This window comes from Aquarana catesbeiana, linkage group LG01 (assembly GCF_042186555.1).
Source record: "Aquarana catesbeiana isolate 2022-GZ linkage group LG01, ASM4218655v1, whole genome shotgun sequence".
Taxonomy (NCBI): Eukaryota; Metazoa; Chordata; class Amphibia; order Anura; family Ranidae; genus Aquarana; species Aquarana catesbeiana.
Genome location: NC_133324.1, coordinates 746,900,223 through 746,916,233, shown reverse-complemented (window position 1 = coordinate 746,916,233; position 16,011 = coordinate 746,900,223). Strand labels below are relative to the sequence as shown.

The 16,011-nt window shown below is 39.9% G+C and overlaps 1 protein-coding gene across 4 annotated transcripts in view; it reads left to right on the top strand.

Annotated features, from left to right (window-relative positions):
* MAP9 (microtubule associated protein 9) overlaps nt 1-16,011 on the top strand; it is a 170,442-nt gene that overhangs the window by 82,552 nt on the left and 71,879 nt on the right. For all 4 annotated transcript variants that reach the window (XM_073605597.1, XM_073605604.1, XM_073605579.1 and 1 more), the window contains one exon: nt 3,742-3,800. In XM_073605597.1, coding sequence (XP_073461698.1) covers nt 3,742-3,800 — 59 coding nt within the window. The remainder of the gene's footprint in view (nt 1-3,741; nt 3,801-16,011) is intronic.

Here is a 16,011-nt window from a genome sequence, read left to right as displayed (position 1 = left end):
AAACTGAGGTACTCCCAGTAATGGGAGGGGTTATATAGGGAGTGAACTTCCTGTCTTAGGGCGTGCCAGTGTCCATCACCTAAAGGTGGCCTATATACCCAAATAGTTATTACTATGGCTCTGTGTCCCGTGATGTACTCCAAGAAAAGGATTTTACAGGTAAGCTGTTATAAAAATCCTATTTTATATATTGAAGGGAAATGCATATCATCCTTACTATGAACCCTGTTATATAAGGTAAATCAGGGATATTAACCCTTCCCATACATAGTGTACAGTTAAATCTTGATCACCTCCAATGACAACGTGTTTTCAGTGTAGTTGTGCCTTTCTTTCATTCAGGCCTTACCACAATAGGTAATTCCGACCTCTCTCCTTAAGGCTACCTCCAAGTCCACCTCCAAATGGTTCAAACAAAGCAATATTTAGGTTTTGGAGTGGCCTCAATCCAATCCAATGTGGCTGAATTAAAACAATTCTGCAAGGAAGAGTGGGCCAAAATTGCGCTACAGCAATGTGAAAGACTCATTGCCAGTTATTGCAAACACTTGATTGCAGTTGTTGCCGCCAAGGGTGGCACAACCAGTTATTAGGTTTAGGAAGCAATTACTTTTTCACATAAAGCCAGGCAGGTTTGGACAGCTTTTTTTCCTTAATAAATGAAATCGTCATCTAAAAACTGCAATTTGTATTTACTCGGGTTATCTTTGTGTAATAATAAAATGATTTGATGATCTAAGTCATTTAAGTGTGACAAATATGCAAAAAAAAATTAAAAATCAGACGGGAAGTATTCAGACCCCCTTAAATTTTTCACTTTGTTATATTGCAACCATTTGCTAAAATCATTTAAGTTCATTCAAAACACAGAATTGTTGACATTTTTGCAGATTTATTAAAAAAGAAAAACTGAAATATCACATGGTTCTAAGTATTCAGACCCTTTGCTGTGACACTCATATATTTATCTCAGGTGCTGTCCATTTCTTCTGATCATCCTTGAGATGGTTCAACACCTTCATTTGAGTCCAGCTGTTTTTGATTATACTGATTGAACTTGATTAGGAAAGACACACACCTGTCTATATAAGACCTTACAGCTCACAGTGCATGTAAGAGCAAATGAGAATCGTGAGGTCAAAGGAACTGCCTGAAGAGCTCAGAGACAGAATTGTGGCAAGACACAGATCTGGCCAAGGTTCCAAAAAAATTTCTGCTGCACTTAAGGTTTCTAAGAGCACAGTGGCCTCCATAATCCTTAAATGGAAGATGTTTGGGACGACCAGAACCCTTCCTAGAGCTGGCCATCCGGCCAAACTGAGCTATCGGGGGAGGAGAGCTAGGGTGAGAGAGGTAAAGAAGAACCCAAAGATCACTGTGGCTGAGCTCCAGAGATGCAGTCGGGAGATGGGAGAAAGTTGTAGAAAGTCAACCATCACTGCAGCCCTTCACCAGTCGGGGCTTTATGGCAGAGTGGCCCGACGGAAGCCTCTTCTCAGTGCAAGACACATGAAAGCCTGCATGGAGTTTGCTAAAAAAAAACACCTGAAGGACTCCAAGATGGTGAGAAATAAGATTCTCTGGTCTGATAAGACCAAGATAGAACTTTTTGGCCTTAATTCTAAGCAGTATGTGTGGATAAAACCAGGCACTGCTCATCACCTGTCCAATACAGTCCCAACAGTGAAGCATGGTGGTGGCAGCATCATGCTGTGGAGGTGTTTCAGCTGCAGGGACGGGACGACTGGTTGCAATCGAGGGAAAGATGAATGCGGCCAAGTACAGGGATATCCTGGACGAAAACCTTCTCCAGAGTGCTCAGGACCTCAGACTGGGCCGAAGGTTTACCTTCCAACAAGACAATGACCCTAAGCACACAGATAAAATAACGAAGGAGTGGTTTCACAACAACTCTGTGACTGTTCTTGAATGGCCCAGCCAGAGCCCTGCCTTAAACCCAATTGAGCATCTCTGGAGAGACCTAAAAATGGCTGTTGTTTACCATCCAACCTGACAGAACTGGAGAGGATCTGCAAGGAAGAACGGCAGAGGATCCCCAAATCCAGGTGTGAAAAACTTGTTGCATCTTTCCCAAAAAGGCTCATGACTGTATTGGATCAAAAGGGTGCTTCTACTAAATACTGAGCAAAGGGTCTGAATACTTAGGACCATGTGATATTTCAGTTTTTCTTTTTCAATAAATCTGCAAAAATGTCAACAATTCTGTGTTTTTCTGTCAATATGTGTGTACATTAATGAGGAGAAAAAATGAACTTTAAAATGATGATTTAGCAAATGGCTACAATATAACAAAGAGTGAAAAATTTAAGGGGGTCTGAATACTTTCCGCCCCCACTGTGTGTGTGTGCGTGTGTGTGCGTGTGTGTGTGTGCGTGTGTATATATATATATAAAATATAATTTTACCAAAGTTCCTGCATTACAGATGTCATGGGAGAAATAGATGGGTTGATATTGCTGTCTGTCTTCTAAAAGTGCTAGTTATGCTAACCCTCTGGCTTTAATACTGTGTCGCCTACCCTGAACAAGAAAACAGCTCAGGAAAGCCAAGACAACAACAGAGTCAAGGTCAAAAGTATTTATTTATATACTTGTTCCAGGCCAGTGGCCCAATAATTAGTTAAAGGAGAAGTGTGGGCTACATTAAAAATACATACGTACTAACCAATATGGCACCAAAAGTGATCACATGACCACTGACCGCTCAGTTCTCGGTCTGCTCTGAGCAGAGAGCAGTGACTGTCAGTCTCTGTGCTCTGTTCTGTCCTTTGAGTGCTCACTGGAGTGCTGGGCTGTGGAGGGGGTGGGAGCAGCGGGCTGAAAGGCTGAGTCATCTGCTGGTCAGCACATTGTTGTCAGAATCCTTCTAATGCTCTAGCGGCTTTGTAACGTCAGCCAACAGTGGGTCACAGAAGAGCACAAGTAAGTGCACTCCTGTGACCCAGAAGAGAAGTATAGCCAAAAAAAGCTTTGGCCATACTTCTCTTTTAAAAAAAACTTTCACATGTGAATCTAAAATAGAAAACAAATAAAAAAGACAATGGTTCTTTGCAGAATTCCAGTCAGAAGCATTTTTTTTAAAGTTTATGGTGTTTGAATCAACATTACCTCTGCTGAAGTAAATGCAATGGCCGCAATGTTCATTAGATTTATTATCATACTTGTAGGCTGTTTGGGCCCCCCTTGGTAGCTTGGCCCAAAAACTTTAGCACTCTCCGTGTCCTGCTTTGTTGCTAGGGGATGAAAACCATCGGTTTTCACTCCTGTAATGCCGATAGTGAGTGTGCAATGATTTTCATATATGAGCAACAAGTCAGGACATAGGGACTGCTAACTGGGAGTTTTCGGCCAGGATTTAAGGGTGCCCAAATGTTCTTCAGGTATGACAATAAATTTAACATTTTAAAAAGCTGCACAGTTTGGTTTTTTTTTTGTTTTTTTGCAGTTCTCAAGAGTCAGAGTATTTGCACTGAGCTACTGAGAGTCCCCTCTGGTGGCTAAACTGCAATTGTTATTGAATAATATAACATTATGGAGGAGTAAACTATAAGTTTACTTTCCTCTAAGGAAAAAGCTTCAATGTATTTACTATAATTTACAGTATGTTCTCTTTTATAAGGGTTAAGAACTGCATTTGAAATTCAACTGTTTACTTTTTGTTAACAAAGCTTTGCCATTTGTTAAAATGAATATATCATAAAAATGAATGTTGTATTTCCAGTTTGATCTTCAAAAGAAGACAGAGGAGTTTCTCAAACTAGATAGATCCCAATCAAGCAGGTAATTACTTTATTTGCATACTTTAAAACTGGAGCGGCTGTGCTTAGGGAATAAGCGTTTCAAAAATAAGAATGTTATCCTATCCTTATTTTATTTTAATATGAGTATGCTAAAAAGCAAGCATATTTATTATCCAAGGGCACAATGAGAAATTGACTCCCTCTATTCTGCCTACCTTAAAGGGACACAATATTTTTAAAATAACACTTTCCTCATTGGTGCTCTATAAGATATATGCATTTTATGAACATCTTCACTAACCTGGGTGTTGTTTTATCACTTCTAGCCCATGCCAATCTCCTAAATTGTAACAGAATAGCTGCCTTATTTGCTCTGTCTGTCCGTACTGAAATAGCCAACACCGTCAGGCATGAACAGCCCACAAGTACGTTTTGCACAAGACATTCACCCAGCTCTAGGCCTCTGACTGGGTTGCCTTGTGAATGGTCTGGTTTTGACTACATATATTATATTTCTAAAGTGCATATATTGCCCTTTTAACTGTTAAAACATTATACCTGGCTGCCTCTGGGTCACATTGCACTTTATTGGTTTTCCTCTTTATTTTACAAATATCTCAAAGATGGTGCTAAGGTCAGTCGCTGTTGTTACTCACTACATTTTTCCCCTATAACCACTGATGCCTCGTACACTCCTCCTAGCAAGTTGACCCATCTCTAATGATTTGTGGAGTCACAGAAAAGGATCAAATTCCAAATTAGTTGCAGCAATAGTTTCCAGGTAACCATGATATATATGAAAGGTTACACTATGCGACAAATTCAATAAATATACAGTAAATACTCTGCAGTCTCCAAGGAAGCCTTAACCAATCCACACATCATTACCCCCAGGATCTTATATCCTTGCTAGGGGCACTATGCAAGTAGAAACAAGGAGTCAGTTCCTTCAGGTATTTTTCTGAATCTGAAGTATTTTGTACAAATTCTCATGAATACAAAAGCGGGATTACAGTTAATACCTAAGCCCGTTTATCAGGCTCATTTTGGTGCTAAAGGCATCTGAGTGTTACCTGCAATGCTGCTGTTGTATTTATAGCTGTTTGAATAAAATACTTTGATGCAGTAAGAAACCTCTGAGAACCAGCATCTAATTTCTACTGTGCCACAGGATGCAGTAAGTCAAAATTATTTGTTGTAAAGTCCACAATAATACAAAGTTTAGTCTACTGGGGCCCTTACTGTCTTAGCAATAATGCACTATGCATGGTGCCAATGAACGGCACTTAAAGTTAAACTGCTATATTTTATTACTTTCCCTGTAAAAGGACCCTCCTAGGACAATATGTTAGCTTTCACATCCTGGAAGTCAATAATGCTAGTTCTCCGTATAGAGCTCCTGGTGCAAAGAGTGATATCCTTCACTACCACAAGCCAACCACACACTAATCCTCCCTGCAGTCCTAACACTAATCAATGCAATAACCCTTCTGTATTTAGATTTAACCCCTTGTTTACGTTTTACCTTTCTCGTGGAGGGATTCTTTACCTTGAAGATGAACCTTTCCTGCACCAAACGCCCAACACTGAAACCTGTGTGTATTAGAGTTTACCGTTGCGCAACTCATGAAAAAAGGATAATTTTGGCATAGAGTCATTTCTAGTCCACCTGCATCTAGGACTGGGCAATGGAGGGTTCAAATATAACAGGTTACGCCCTCTTTGACAGGTTCCATTTAAGCCATAAGCGGTGTGGTGCACAACTAAACTCCTGTAGCTGATGCTTGCCCATGAAGTACCCGAAACAGTTACAATAACTTAACAAACTGTGAAATAAATGTACATGTCAACCTCAATTCCTATAAGATGTGAATGCAATGAAATATATATGAAAGCAGTCTCTGTGCACTCACAACATCAATTATTCATATGTTGCTGTTTTGTCTGCTGGATGTTTTTATCAGCTGCATTTAGCTAAATTTATTACTAATGGATCTTTATTGTGAACATCTCTATCTTCTAGTACTTTATACTCGATTTCTGGATTTATGCTGTCCAAAGTCACAGTGATTACAGCAAAAATCTTTCTTCTTCAACTATTAAACAGGTCACTGGCTTTTTACCAGGTATTGCTAGCAAAACATATGTCTTTAGAAGCTACTACTTCATAGTTGCAGTCCTATTTTGTGACAATATACAGTCAGGTCAATAAATATTGGGACATCGACACAATTCTAATCTTTTTGGCTCTATACACCACCACAATGGATTTGAAATGAAACAAACAAGATATGCTTTAACTGCAGACTTTCAGCTTTTAATTTGAGGGTATTTACATCCAAATCAGGTGAATGGTGTAGGAATTACAACAGTTTGTATATGTGCCTCACACTTTTTAAGGGACCAAAAGTAATGGGACAGATTAACAATCATCCATCAAACTTTCATTTTTTAATACTTGGTTGCAAATCCTTTGCAATCAATTACAGCCTGAAGTCTGGAACACATAGACATCACCAGACGCTGGGTTTCATCCCTGGTGATGCTCTGCCAGGCCTCTACTTCAACTGTCTTCAGTTCCTGCTTGTTCTTGGGGCATTTTCCCTTCAGTTTTGTCTTCAGCAAGTACTTGATTTGATTGTGACCGTATTAGTGCAATTGTGACAGAGAAAATGGAGTACTGTCCGTGATACTTTTTTTATCTGCACTAACCTACAATTTTTCAGGACAAGTTTTCGGGGACATACCCCGAAAGCTTGTCCTGAAAAATTGTAGGTTAGTGCAAATTAAAAAAGTATCACGGACAGTACTCAATTTTCTCTGTCTTCAGCAAGTGAAATGCATGCTCAGTCAGATTCAGGTCAGGTGATTGACTTGGCCATTGCATAACATTCCACTTTGTTCCCTTAAAAAACTCTTTGGTTGCTTTCGCAGTATGCTTTGGGTCATTGTCCATCTGCACTGTGAAGTGCCGTCCAATGAGTTCTGAAGCATTTTGCTGAATATGAGCAGATAATATTGCCCGAAACACTTCAGAATTCATCCTGCTGCTTTTGTCAGCAGTCACATCAATAAATACAAGAGAACCAGTTCCACTGGCAGCCATACATGCCCACGCCATGACACTACCACCACCATGCTTCACTGATGAGGTGGTATGCTTTGAATCATGAGCAGTTCCTTTCCTTCTCCATACTGTTCTCTTCCCATCACTCTGGTACAAGTTGATCTTGGTCTCATCTGTCCATAGGATGTTGTTCCAGAACTGTGAAGGCTTTTTTAGATGTTGTTTGGCAAACTCTAATCTGGCCTTCCTGTTTTTGAGGCTCACCAATGGTTTACATCTTGTGGTGAACCCTGTGTATTCACTCTGGTGAAGTCTTCTCTTAATTGTTGACTTTGACACACATACACCTACCACCTGGAGAGTGTTCTTGATCTGGCCAACTGTTGTGAAGGGTGTTTTCTTCACCAGGGAAAGAATTCTTCAGTTATCCACCACCACAGTTGTTTTCCGTGGTCTTCCGGGTCTTTTGGTGTTGCTGAGCTCACCGATGCATTCTTTCTTTTTAAGGATGTTCCAAACAGTTGATTTGGCCACACCTAATGTTTTTGCTATCTCTCTGATGGGTTTGTTTTGTTTTTTCAGCCTAATGATGGCTTGCTTCACTGATAGTAACAGCTATTTGGATCTTATATTGAGAGTTGACAGCAACAGATTCCAAATGCAAATATCACACTTGAAATGAACTCTGGACCTTTTATCTGCTCCTTGTAAATGGGATAATGAAAGAATAACACACACCTGGCCATGGAACAGCTGAGCATCCAATTATCGCATTACTTTTGGTCCCTTAAAAAGTGGAATGCACATATACAAACTGTTGTAATTCCTACACCGTTCACCTGATTTGGATGTAAATATCCTCATATTAAAGCTGAAAGTCTGCAGTTAAAGCACATCTTGTTCGTTTCAGTTCAAATCCATTGTGGTGGTGTATAGAGCCAAAAAGATTAGAATTGTGTCGATGTCCCAATATTTATGGACCTGACTGTATATACATTTATGTAGCCACTGGCCTCTTAATCTTGAAAGGCTTCAGTATTGAAATCTCACTAAGTTTATTGTTCTTTTACCTACTAAGTCTGAGGTGGGGAGGCTATTATTTGTACTGCATAAGGTAAAATAATTGAAGACTGCATTAACAGGAAAAAATCACCTTTGTAATCCTAGGAACAGTAAGTGAAGCTGGGAACTTAACTGCAGTGATCTAACTGCCAGAAACCCCTGTAAATATAAGAAGTCAATGGGATATTTCAATCTACCTGCATCCATGAAGTTAATAATACAGTAGCTTTAGATAGTCATCTAGCTTGTGGTTCTTCATGCAACATCACCAGTCTACTAATTTACCCTGTTATCATCTCTAGCCTCCTCTATTTACTCCTCGTTGGCCTACCTCTACACAAGTTAGCCCTCTTCAGTCTATCATGAATGCTGCTGTCAGACTCTTCAGCCTTACCAGCCACTTGGTGTCCAAGTCTTCTTTCTGCCAATCCCTTCATTGGCTTCTGCTCACTCAGTGAATAAAATTCAAAATACTAACTGCAAAATACAAAGCCATCCACAGCTCTGCCACATCACCTACCTTATCACAAAATATCATCCAAACTATTCTCTTTGCTCTTACCAAGACCTCCTGCCTTCTGAATCCCATGTCACCTCTTCGCATGCTTTCCTTTAGAACTTCTCCAGAGCTTCTGCCATCCTTTGAAATTCACTACCCCAATCTGTCCAGCTATTTCCTATTCTGCCAGCCATTAGGTGATTCCTTAAAATTCCTCTTTCAAGCCTATTCCTATTTTTAAAAAACAAACAAATAAATACCCCCGCGCACACCGATATATATTGAGTATGATAAAGTGCTGCCGCTAAAATCTACGAGTGTACCATTTGCTCCCAAGTGTTAACCTCCCTGGCGGTATGATTATTTCAGATTTTTGTGGCTCAAAGCGGTACAATTATTTTGCATAGAAATTTGGAGTTTTATATTGCAGGCCTGTAATTCTTAGCAATAACACACTTAAATCTGTCCATCAAGAGTCTAGTAGATATCCCGGGTATGATGAAGTTTAAAACACAAAATCATGACAGAACGAGTTCGCTGCTCGTAGGAGAGAGGTTTGCTCTGCATTGTTTTTATGTGAGTACATCTACTTAAATATTTTTAATAAAGCATTACCTGGTTAATACATACTTCACTATCAAGTACCTTTGTCCTGCATATTCCTGTACATACATACCTGAGATGTTGAGGCTGAGCTAGGATCCGCGCTGGTCCAGGACCCCTGATAGGACCATAGCCACTTGTAATCAGCTGCCATTAGGATAACCCAACACCAGCAAGCGTGGATATAGGGACGCGACTGAGGCTCAGGACCTGGCGTTTTAGCTACAATTCATGCGGTTGACCTAGCACCGCTAGGTAAGGGGCCACTGCTTACATTAGTGTTTTATGCACGAAGAGGACACTGAGTGAATTGCATCCCAGACCCCCCACTGTTGTTTTATTGAATACACCAGAACTTGCTTTTGCACCTTCAATGACTTTTACACTGGCACTTTAAGTTTGCTGCACTTACTGGCATGTCATTGGTCATTTGTTTCACAGGCCAGCACAATATATTTTATATCACTATTATTGGGACATTTATTTATATTATTTATTATCCATATTGCGTTGGATTGATGTGTTTTATTTGCGATATCTAGATCACCTTTAAGCACTGGCACTTTGTACGTTTTGCACCATTTATAAGGATATGTTTTTGATGGTTATTTCTGATATATTCTATGTATTTTTATTTAGAATTATTCACATGAAGTAGTGTTTATGTCCCTTTGTGCACCAACACATGATTATCTAGATTTATATGTTTTTAGTGTCAACACTTATTTATGCGATTTAACATGCGATTTTTTTGTCATTTAGTATATACCAATTGAAAAGGATTTTTTTATGCACTTTTTTTCACATACACATGATGCTGATTATTAAGACTTGAATGTTTTTTAGTGTCAACACTTATTTATGCGATTTATTATGCGATTTTATGTCATTTTATTAATTGACCACAGACAGAGATTTACAGCTTTCTTCTGGTTAGCGCAGCACCTCCCCCCCATACCTCAGTTTGATTTTGGGCTTATGTCTGACCCTTGCTTCGGTGCATGCAGCTGTCCAGTCGCATACGTGCGTTTTTACTATTTTTCTGAGTTTTTGTTTTCTTTTCTTTTTCCAATTGGGTAGCGCAGGAATATTCTTATTACATTATAAATTATACAATAATAAATATAAATAATTTAAAAAAATAATAATAATAAAATAAATTTCCCCACGATTCACTATCGCTCAATTCTGCAAGTGTTCTAATTTACTATCGTTTTCTAGCTGGTCTAAAACCACTTTTGACATAAAGGGATACTTTTTGGTTGCTATGGACAATCTCCAGTTTCCAGGCAGAAAGAACAGTATATTTAATATAAAACTGCATGCAGGGCACTGGACAAAGCACTGGGGGCAAAAGGGATGTGAAATGATTTCATAAAGTACTGTAATCTGTAAGATTACAGTGTACTGTATGTGTTATGAATTTTCACTTTTTTGAATTTTCCTCCAGGCTCCGCCCCCATGCATCGCACTCTCAGTGAACGGAGCCCGGCTCACAGGACTTTGGGGCGGAGGACAGAGCCCGCAGACACAGCGAGGGGATATCACAGGATCCTGGGGACAAGGTAAGTATACCGCACCAGGATCCTGAGATGTAATCCCGAGTGTGGCTCGGGGTTACCGCTAATGGTGCTGAAATTTAACCCCGAGCCAAACTCAGGAAAACCTCCAGGAAGGTCAAAATATTCAAAAACACTAGTGGTTCAGTGCCACACCTGTATATAAATAAACAAATAGATTATGTGAATCAATAAGTCCATCCAGTGTATACACTCAGTATATGATCTTACCATTCCATGAGAACAAAAACTAACAGTCCAAAAATAAGGAAAAGGCAAAATTAAAAAGATATATACAGTGCTGTGAAAAAGTTTTTGCCCCCTTCCTAATTTTTTTTCTTTTTTTGCATATTTCTCACACTTAAATAATTCAGATCATCAAACAAATTTTAATATTACACAAGGATAACAAGAGTAAATCCAAGATGCAGTTTTTAAATTATTATTTCATTTATTAAGGGAAAAAAGCTGTTCAAACCAGCCTGGTCCTATGCGAAAAAGTAATTGCCCCCTCCCATGCTGAATCATGAATGAACTGTGATTAACCACAATTTTTTGGAAAGCTGAGTTAAATTTCACTTGCCACACCCATGCCTGATTACTGCCATACCTGTTGAATCAAAAATATCACTTAAATAGAAGTTGTCTGACAAAGTGAAGCACGCTAAAAGATCTCAAAAAGCAACACATACATGCCGTGATCTAAAGAAATTCAGGAACAGATGATAAACAAAGTCATTGACATGTATCAGTCTGGAAAGGATTACAAAGCCATTTCTAAGGCTTTGGGATGCCAGCGAATAACAGTGAGGTAAACCTTACCAGGAGTGGCCAGCCAACCAAAATGACTCCAAGAGCTCAACGACGACTCATCCAGGAGGTCATAAAAGAACTCAGAACAACATCTAAAGAACTGCAGGCCTCACTTTCCTCAGGTAAGATCAGTGTTCATGATTCAACAATAAAAAAGAGACTGGGCAAAAATGGCATCCGTGAGAGAGTTCCAAGGAAAGCCACTGCTGACCAAAAAGAAAACAAAGGCTCATCTCACATTTACCAAAAAAAATTGATTTATCCCCAAGACTCTTAGGCAAATATTCTGTGGACTGATGAGACAAAAATTAAACTTTTTGGAAGGTGTACGTCCCGTTACATCTGGTATACAACTAATATAGCATTTCATAACAAGAACATCATACTAACAGTCAGACATGGTGGTGGTAGCGTGATGACTTGGGGCTGCTTTGCAGCTTTAGGACCTGGACGACTTCCCATAATTGATGGAACCATGAATTCTGAGCTCTACCAGAAAATCCTAAAGGAGAATGTCTGGCCATCAGTTTGTGACCTCAAGCTCAAGTGCACTTGGGTTATGCAGCAGGACAATGATCCGAAACACAACGGCAAGTCCACCTCCTAATGGTTCAAACAAAGCAAAATTTAGGTTTTGGAGTGGCCTAGTCAAAGCCCGAACTTAAATCCAATTGAGATGCTGTATCATGACCTTTACGCAGGCCGTTCATGCTGGAAATCCCTCCAATGTAGCTGAATTAAAACAATTCTGCAAAGAACAGTGGGCCACAAATGCTCCACAGCAATGTGAAAGACTTATTGTCAGTTATCGCAAACGCTGGATTGCAGTTGTTGCCGCCAAGGGTGGCAACCAGTTATTAGGTTTAGGGGACAATTACTTTTTCACATAAGGCCAGGCAGGTTTGGACAGCTTTTTTGCCTTAATAAATGAAACCATCATTTAAAAACTGTATTTTGTATTTACTCAGGTTATCTTGGTGTAATAATAAAATTGTTTGATGATTTGAGTCATTTAAGTGTGACAAATATGCAAAAAAAAAAAAAAAAATCAGGAAGGGGGTAAATACTTTTTTCACAACACTGTGTGTGTATATGTGTATATACAGTGGGGACGGAAAGTATTCAGACCCCCTTAAATTTTTCACTCTTTGTTATATTGCAGCCATTTGCTAAAATCATTTAAGTTCATTTTTTTTCCTCATTAATGTACACACAGCACCCCATATTGACAGAAAAACACAGAATTGTTGACATTTTTGCAGATTTATTAAAAAAGAAAAACTGAAATATCACATGGTCCTAAGTATTCAGACCCTTTGCTGTGACACTCATGTAGTTAACTCAGGTGCTGTCCATTTCTTCCGATCATCCTTGTGACGGTTCTACACCTTCATATGAGTCCAGCTGTGTTTGATTATACTGATTGGACTTGATAAGGAAAGCCACACACCTGTCTATATAAGACCTTACAGCTCACAGTGCATGTCAGAGCAAATGGGAATCATGAGGTCAAAGGAACTGCCTGGAGAGCTCAGAGACAGAATTGTGGCAAGGCACAGATCTAGCCAAGGTTACAAAAAAAATTTCTGCTGCACTTAAGGTTTCTAAGAGCACAGTGGCCTCCATAATCTTTAAATGGAAGACGTTTGGGATGACCAGAACCCTTCCTAGATCTGGCCGTCCGGCCAAACTGAGCTATCGGGGGAGAATAGCTTTGGTGAGAGAGGTAAGAACCCAAAGATTACTGTGGCTGAGCTCCAGAGATGCAGTCGGGAGATGGGAGAAAGTTGTAGAAAGTCAACCATCACTGCAGCCCTCCACCAGTCGGGGCTTTATGTCAGAGTGGCCCGACGGAAGCCTCTCAGTGCAAGACCCATGAAAGCCCGCATGGAGTTTGCTAAAAAACACCTGAAGGACTCCAAAATGGTGAGAAATAAGATTCTTTGGTCTGATGAGACCAAGATAGAACTTTTTGGTCTTAATTCTAAGCAGTATATGTGGAGAAAACCAGGCACTGCTCATCACCTGTCCAATACAGTCCCAACAGTGAAGCATGGTGGTGGCAGCATCATGCTGTGGGGGTGTTTTTCAGCTGCAGGGACAGGACGACTGGTTGCAATCGAGGGAAAGATGAATGCGGCCAAGTACAGGGATATCCTGGGCGAAAACCTTCTCCAGAGTGCTCAGGACCTCAGACTGGGCCGAAGGTTTACCTTCCAACAAGACAATGACCCTAAGCACACAGCTAAAATAACGAAGGAGTGGCTTCACAACAACTCTGTGACTGTTCTTGAATGGCCCAGCCAGAGCCCTGCCTTAAACCCAATTGAGCATCTCTGGAGAGACCTAAAAATGGCTGTCCACCAACGTTTACTATCCAGCCTGACAGAACTGGAGAGGATTTGCAAAGAGGAATGGCAGAGGATCCCCAAGCCCAGGTGTGAAAAACTTGTTGCATTTTTCCCAAAAAGACTCATGGCTGTATTAGTTTAAAAGGGTGCTTCTACTAAATACTGAGCAAAGGGTATGAATACTTAGGACCATGTGATATTTCAGTTTTTCTTTTTTAATAAATCTGCAAAAATGTCAACAATTCTGTGTTTTTCTGTCAATATGGGGTGCTGTGTGTACATTAATGAGGAAAAAAAAATGAACTTAAATGATTTTAGCAAATGGCTGCAATATAACAAAGAGTGAAAAATTTAAGGGGGTCTGAATACTTTCCGCCCCCACTGTATATATAGGTCTAAAACATATGGACCGTCATGGCGCTTTCCATAAGAACAACTGCATGTATATTAAAACTATGTACAATAAACTCACATTTTGGATTGTACTAAAGACAAGTAGCGTATATATAAATTGAGCCTCCATTCCCAGTCGATGCCTTTTACTGGGAAACGCATCAGGTGGAGCTGGATTTTGTGACTTCACTACGCACAAGCCTGCTGGCGAGGTCCGCAGCTGTGTGGGATATTTGTTTGTACTGCTTCTGGTTTGTTTTTGACATGTAAGTGCAATGATACATTTTAAATAAATTATGGTTTTACATACTGCACTATGAAGCTTCTTCCATTTGTTATCCTCTATGTATGAGATAATTCATAGCGGCACACTTTACTTGGATCTGGTGGATACTTAAGTTACATTGTAGCAGTGGAGCTCCCTCATACACAGAGGGAGTGTTCTTAAAGTGGCCAAGGAGTGTAATATCTCTGGAGGTTGGAATCTGTTGGAGCAAGTTAGATCTGTATTATTTGAGATCCAATCCTTCTGGTAAGAGGCATGTGTATATTTGGAGAAGGCACCTTGTTGAGCACTTATCTGTGAAGCACTGTTTATTTAAGAGCATGGATAAATCAATTGGACTTTCGGCTTTTTTACTGTGGACTGAATGTTTGGATTGATTTTATCCTTTATACTGTTTTGGTATTCAGAATCTTGGTGTTTCAAAATTTATGCTACTCACCATAACACAATTATTAAATAAGCGGTCACGCACTTATTTTTTTAATATAATTTTTTATGTATATATAAAACTGCCAAGCGGCACCACCTATGAAGGCTGCAGCTTGTGAAAGGATAGCCAAACTGTCCCCTCTAAGATTATAGACTCCCTCTTCGTTCATTGTCAAATACCTTCCAAGACCTGTTACTGGAACACATAGATGTACATCCTACGTTGCTGGCTCTGCCTCTGAAGGATGTTCATGAAGAACTGTAAGGACCCCCAAATAAGTCCTCCCACATCCAGAAATCCTCTGTTTTTTGCTAGTGTTCTTAGGTGATGGATGCCCCCTTTCAGGAGAGCCCACTATTTTCTTGCATGGATTCTTCAAGTGAGTACACGCTACAGTGACTATGACTACATGCATAGATTCCAGATCGGTGTCCCTCTGTAAGCCTTGAGGACCATACCTGGACCCTGTCAGATAGAACAAAAAGTCACAGAGGACAAAGATTTTAATTTGGACCTTGTTAGAAGTCGTCATTAATCTAACATTTATTTGCTTATTAACAATACTAATATGTGTGACTGAGTTGTTCTATTTGTTCTGGATTGGGAAGAGTAAAAGAAACAGACTTTTATGGTCTATAAATAAATATGTACAGTATATACACTGTGTGTGCATATACAGTATCTCACAAAAGTGAGTACACCCCTCACATTTATGTAAATATTTTATTATATCTTTTCATGTGACAACACTAAAGAAATGACACTTTGCTACAATGTAAAGTAGTGAGTGTACAGCTTGTATACCAGTGTGAATTTGCTGTCCCGCCAAAATAACGCAACACACAGGCATTCATGTCTAAACCACCGGCAACAAAAGTGAGTACACCCCTAAGTGAAAATGTCCAAATTGGGCCCAAAGTGTCAATATTTTGTGTGGTCACCATTATTTTCCAGCACTGCCTTAACCCCTCTTGGGCATGGAGTTCTCAGGTTGCCACTGGAGTCCTCTTCCACTCCTCCATGACGAAATCAAGGAGCTGGTGGATGTTAGAGACCTTGCGCTCCTCCACCTTCCATTTGAGGATACCCCACACATGCTTAATAGGGTTTAGGCCTGGAGACATGCTTGGCCAGTCCATAACCTTTCCCTCAGCTTCTTTAGCAAGGCAGTGGTCATCTTGGAGGTGT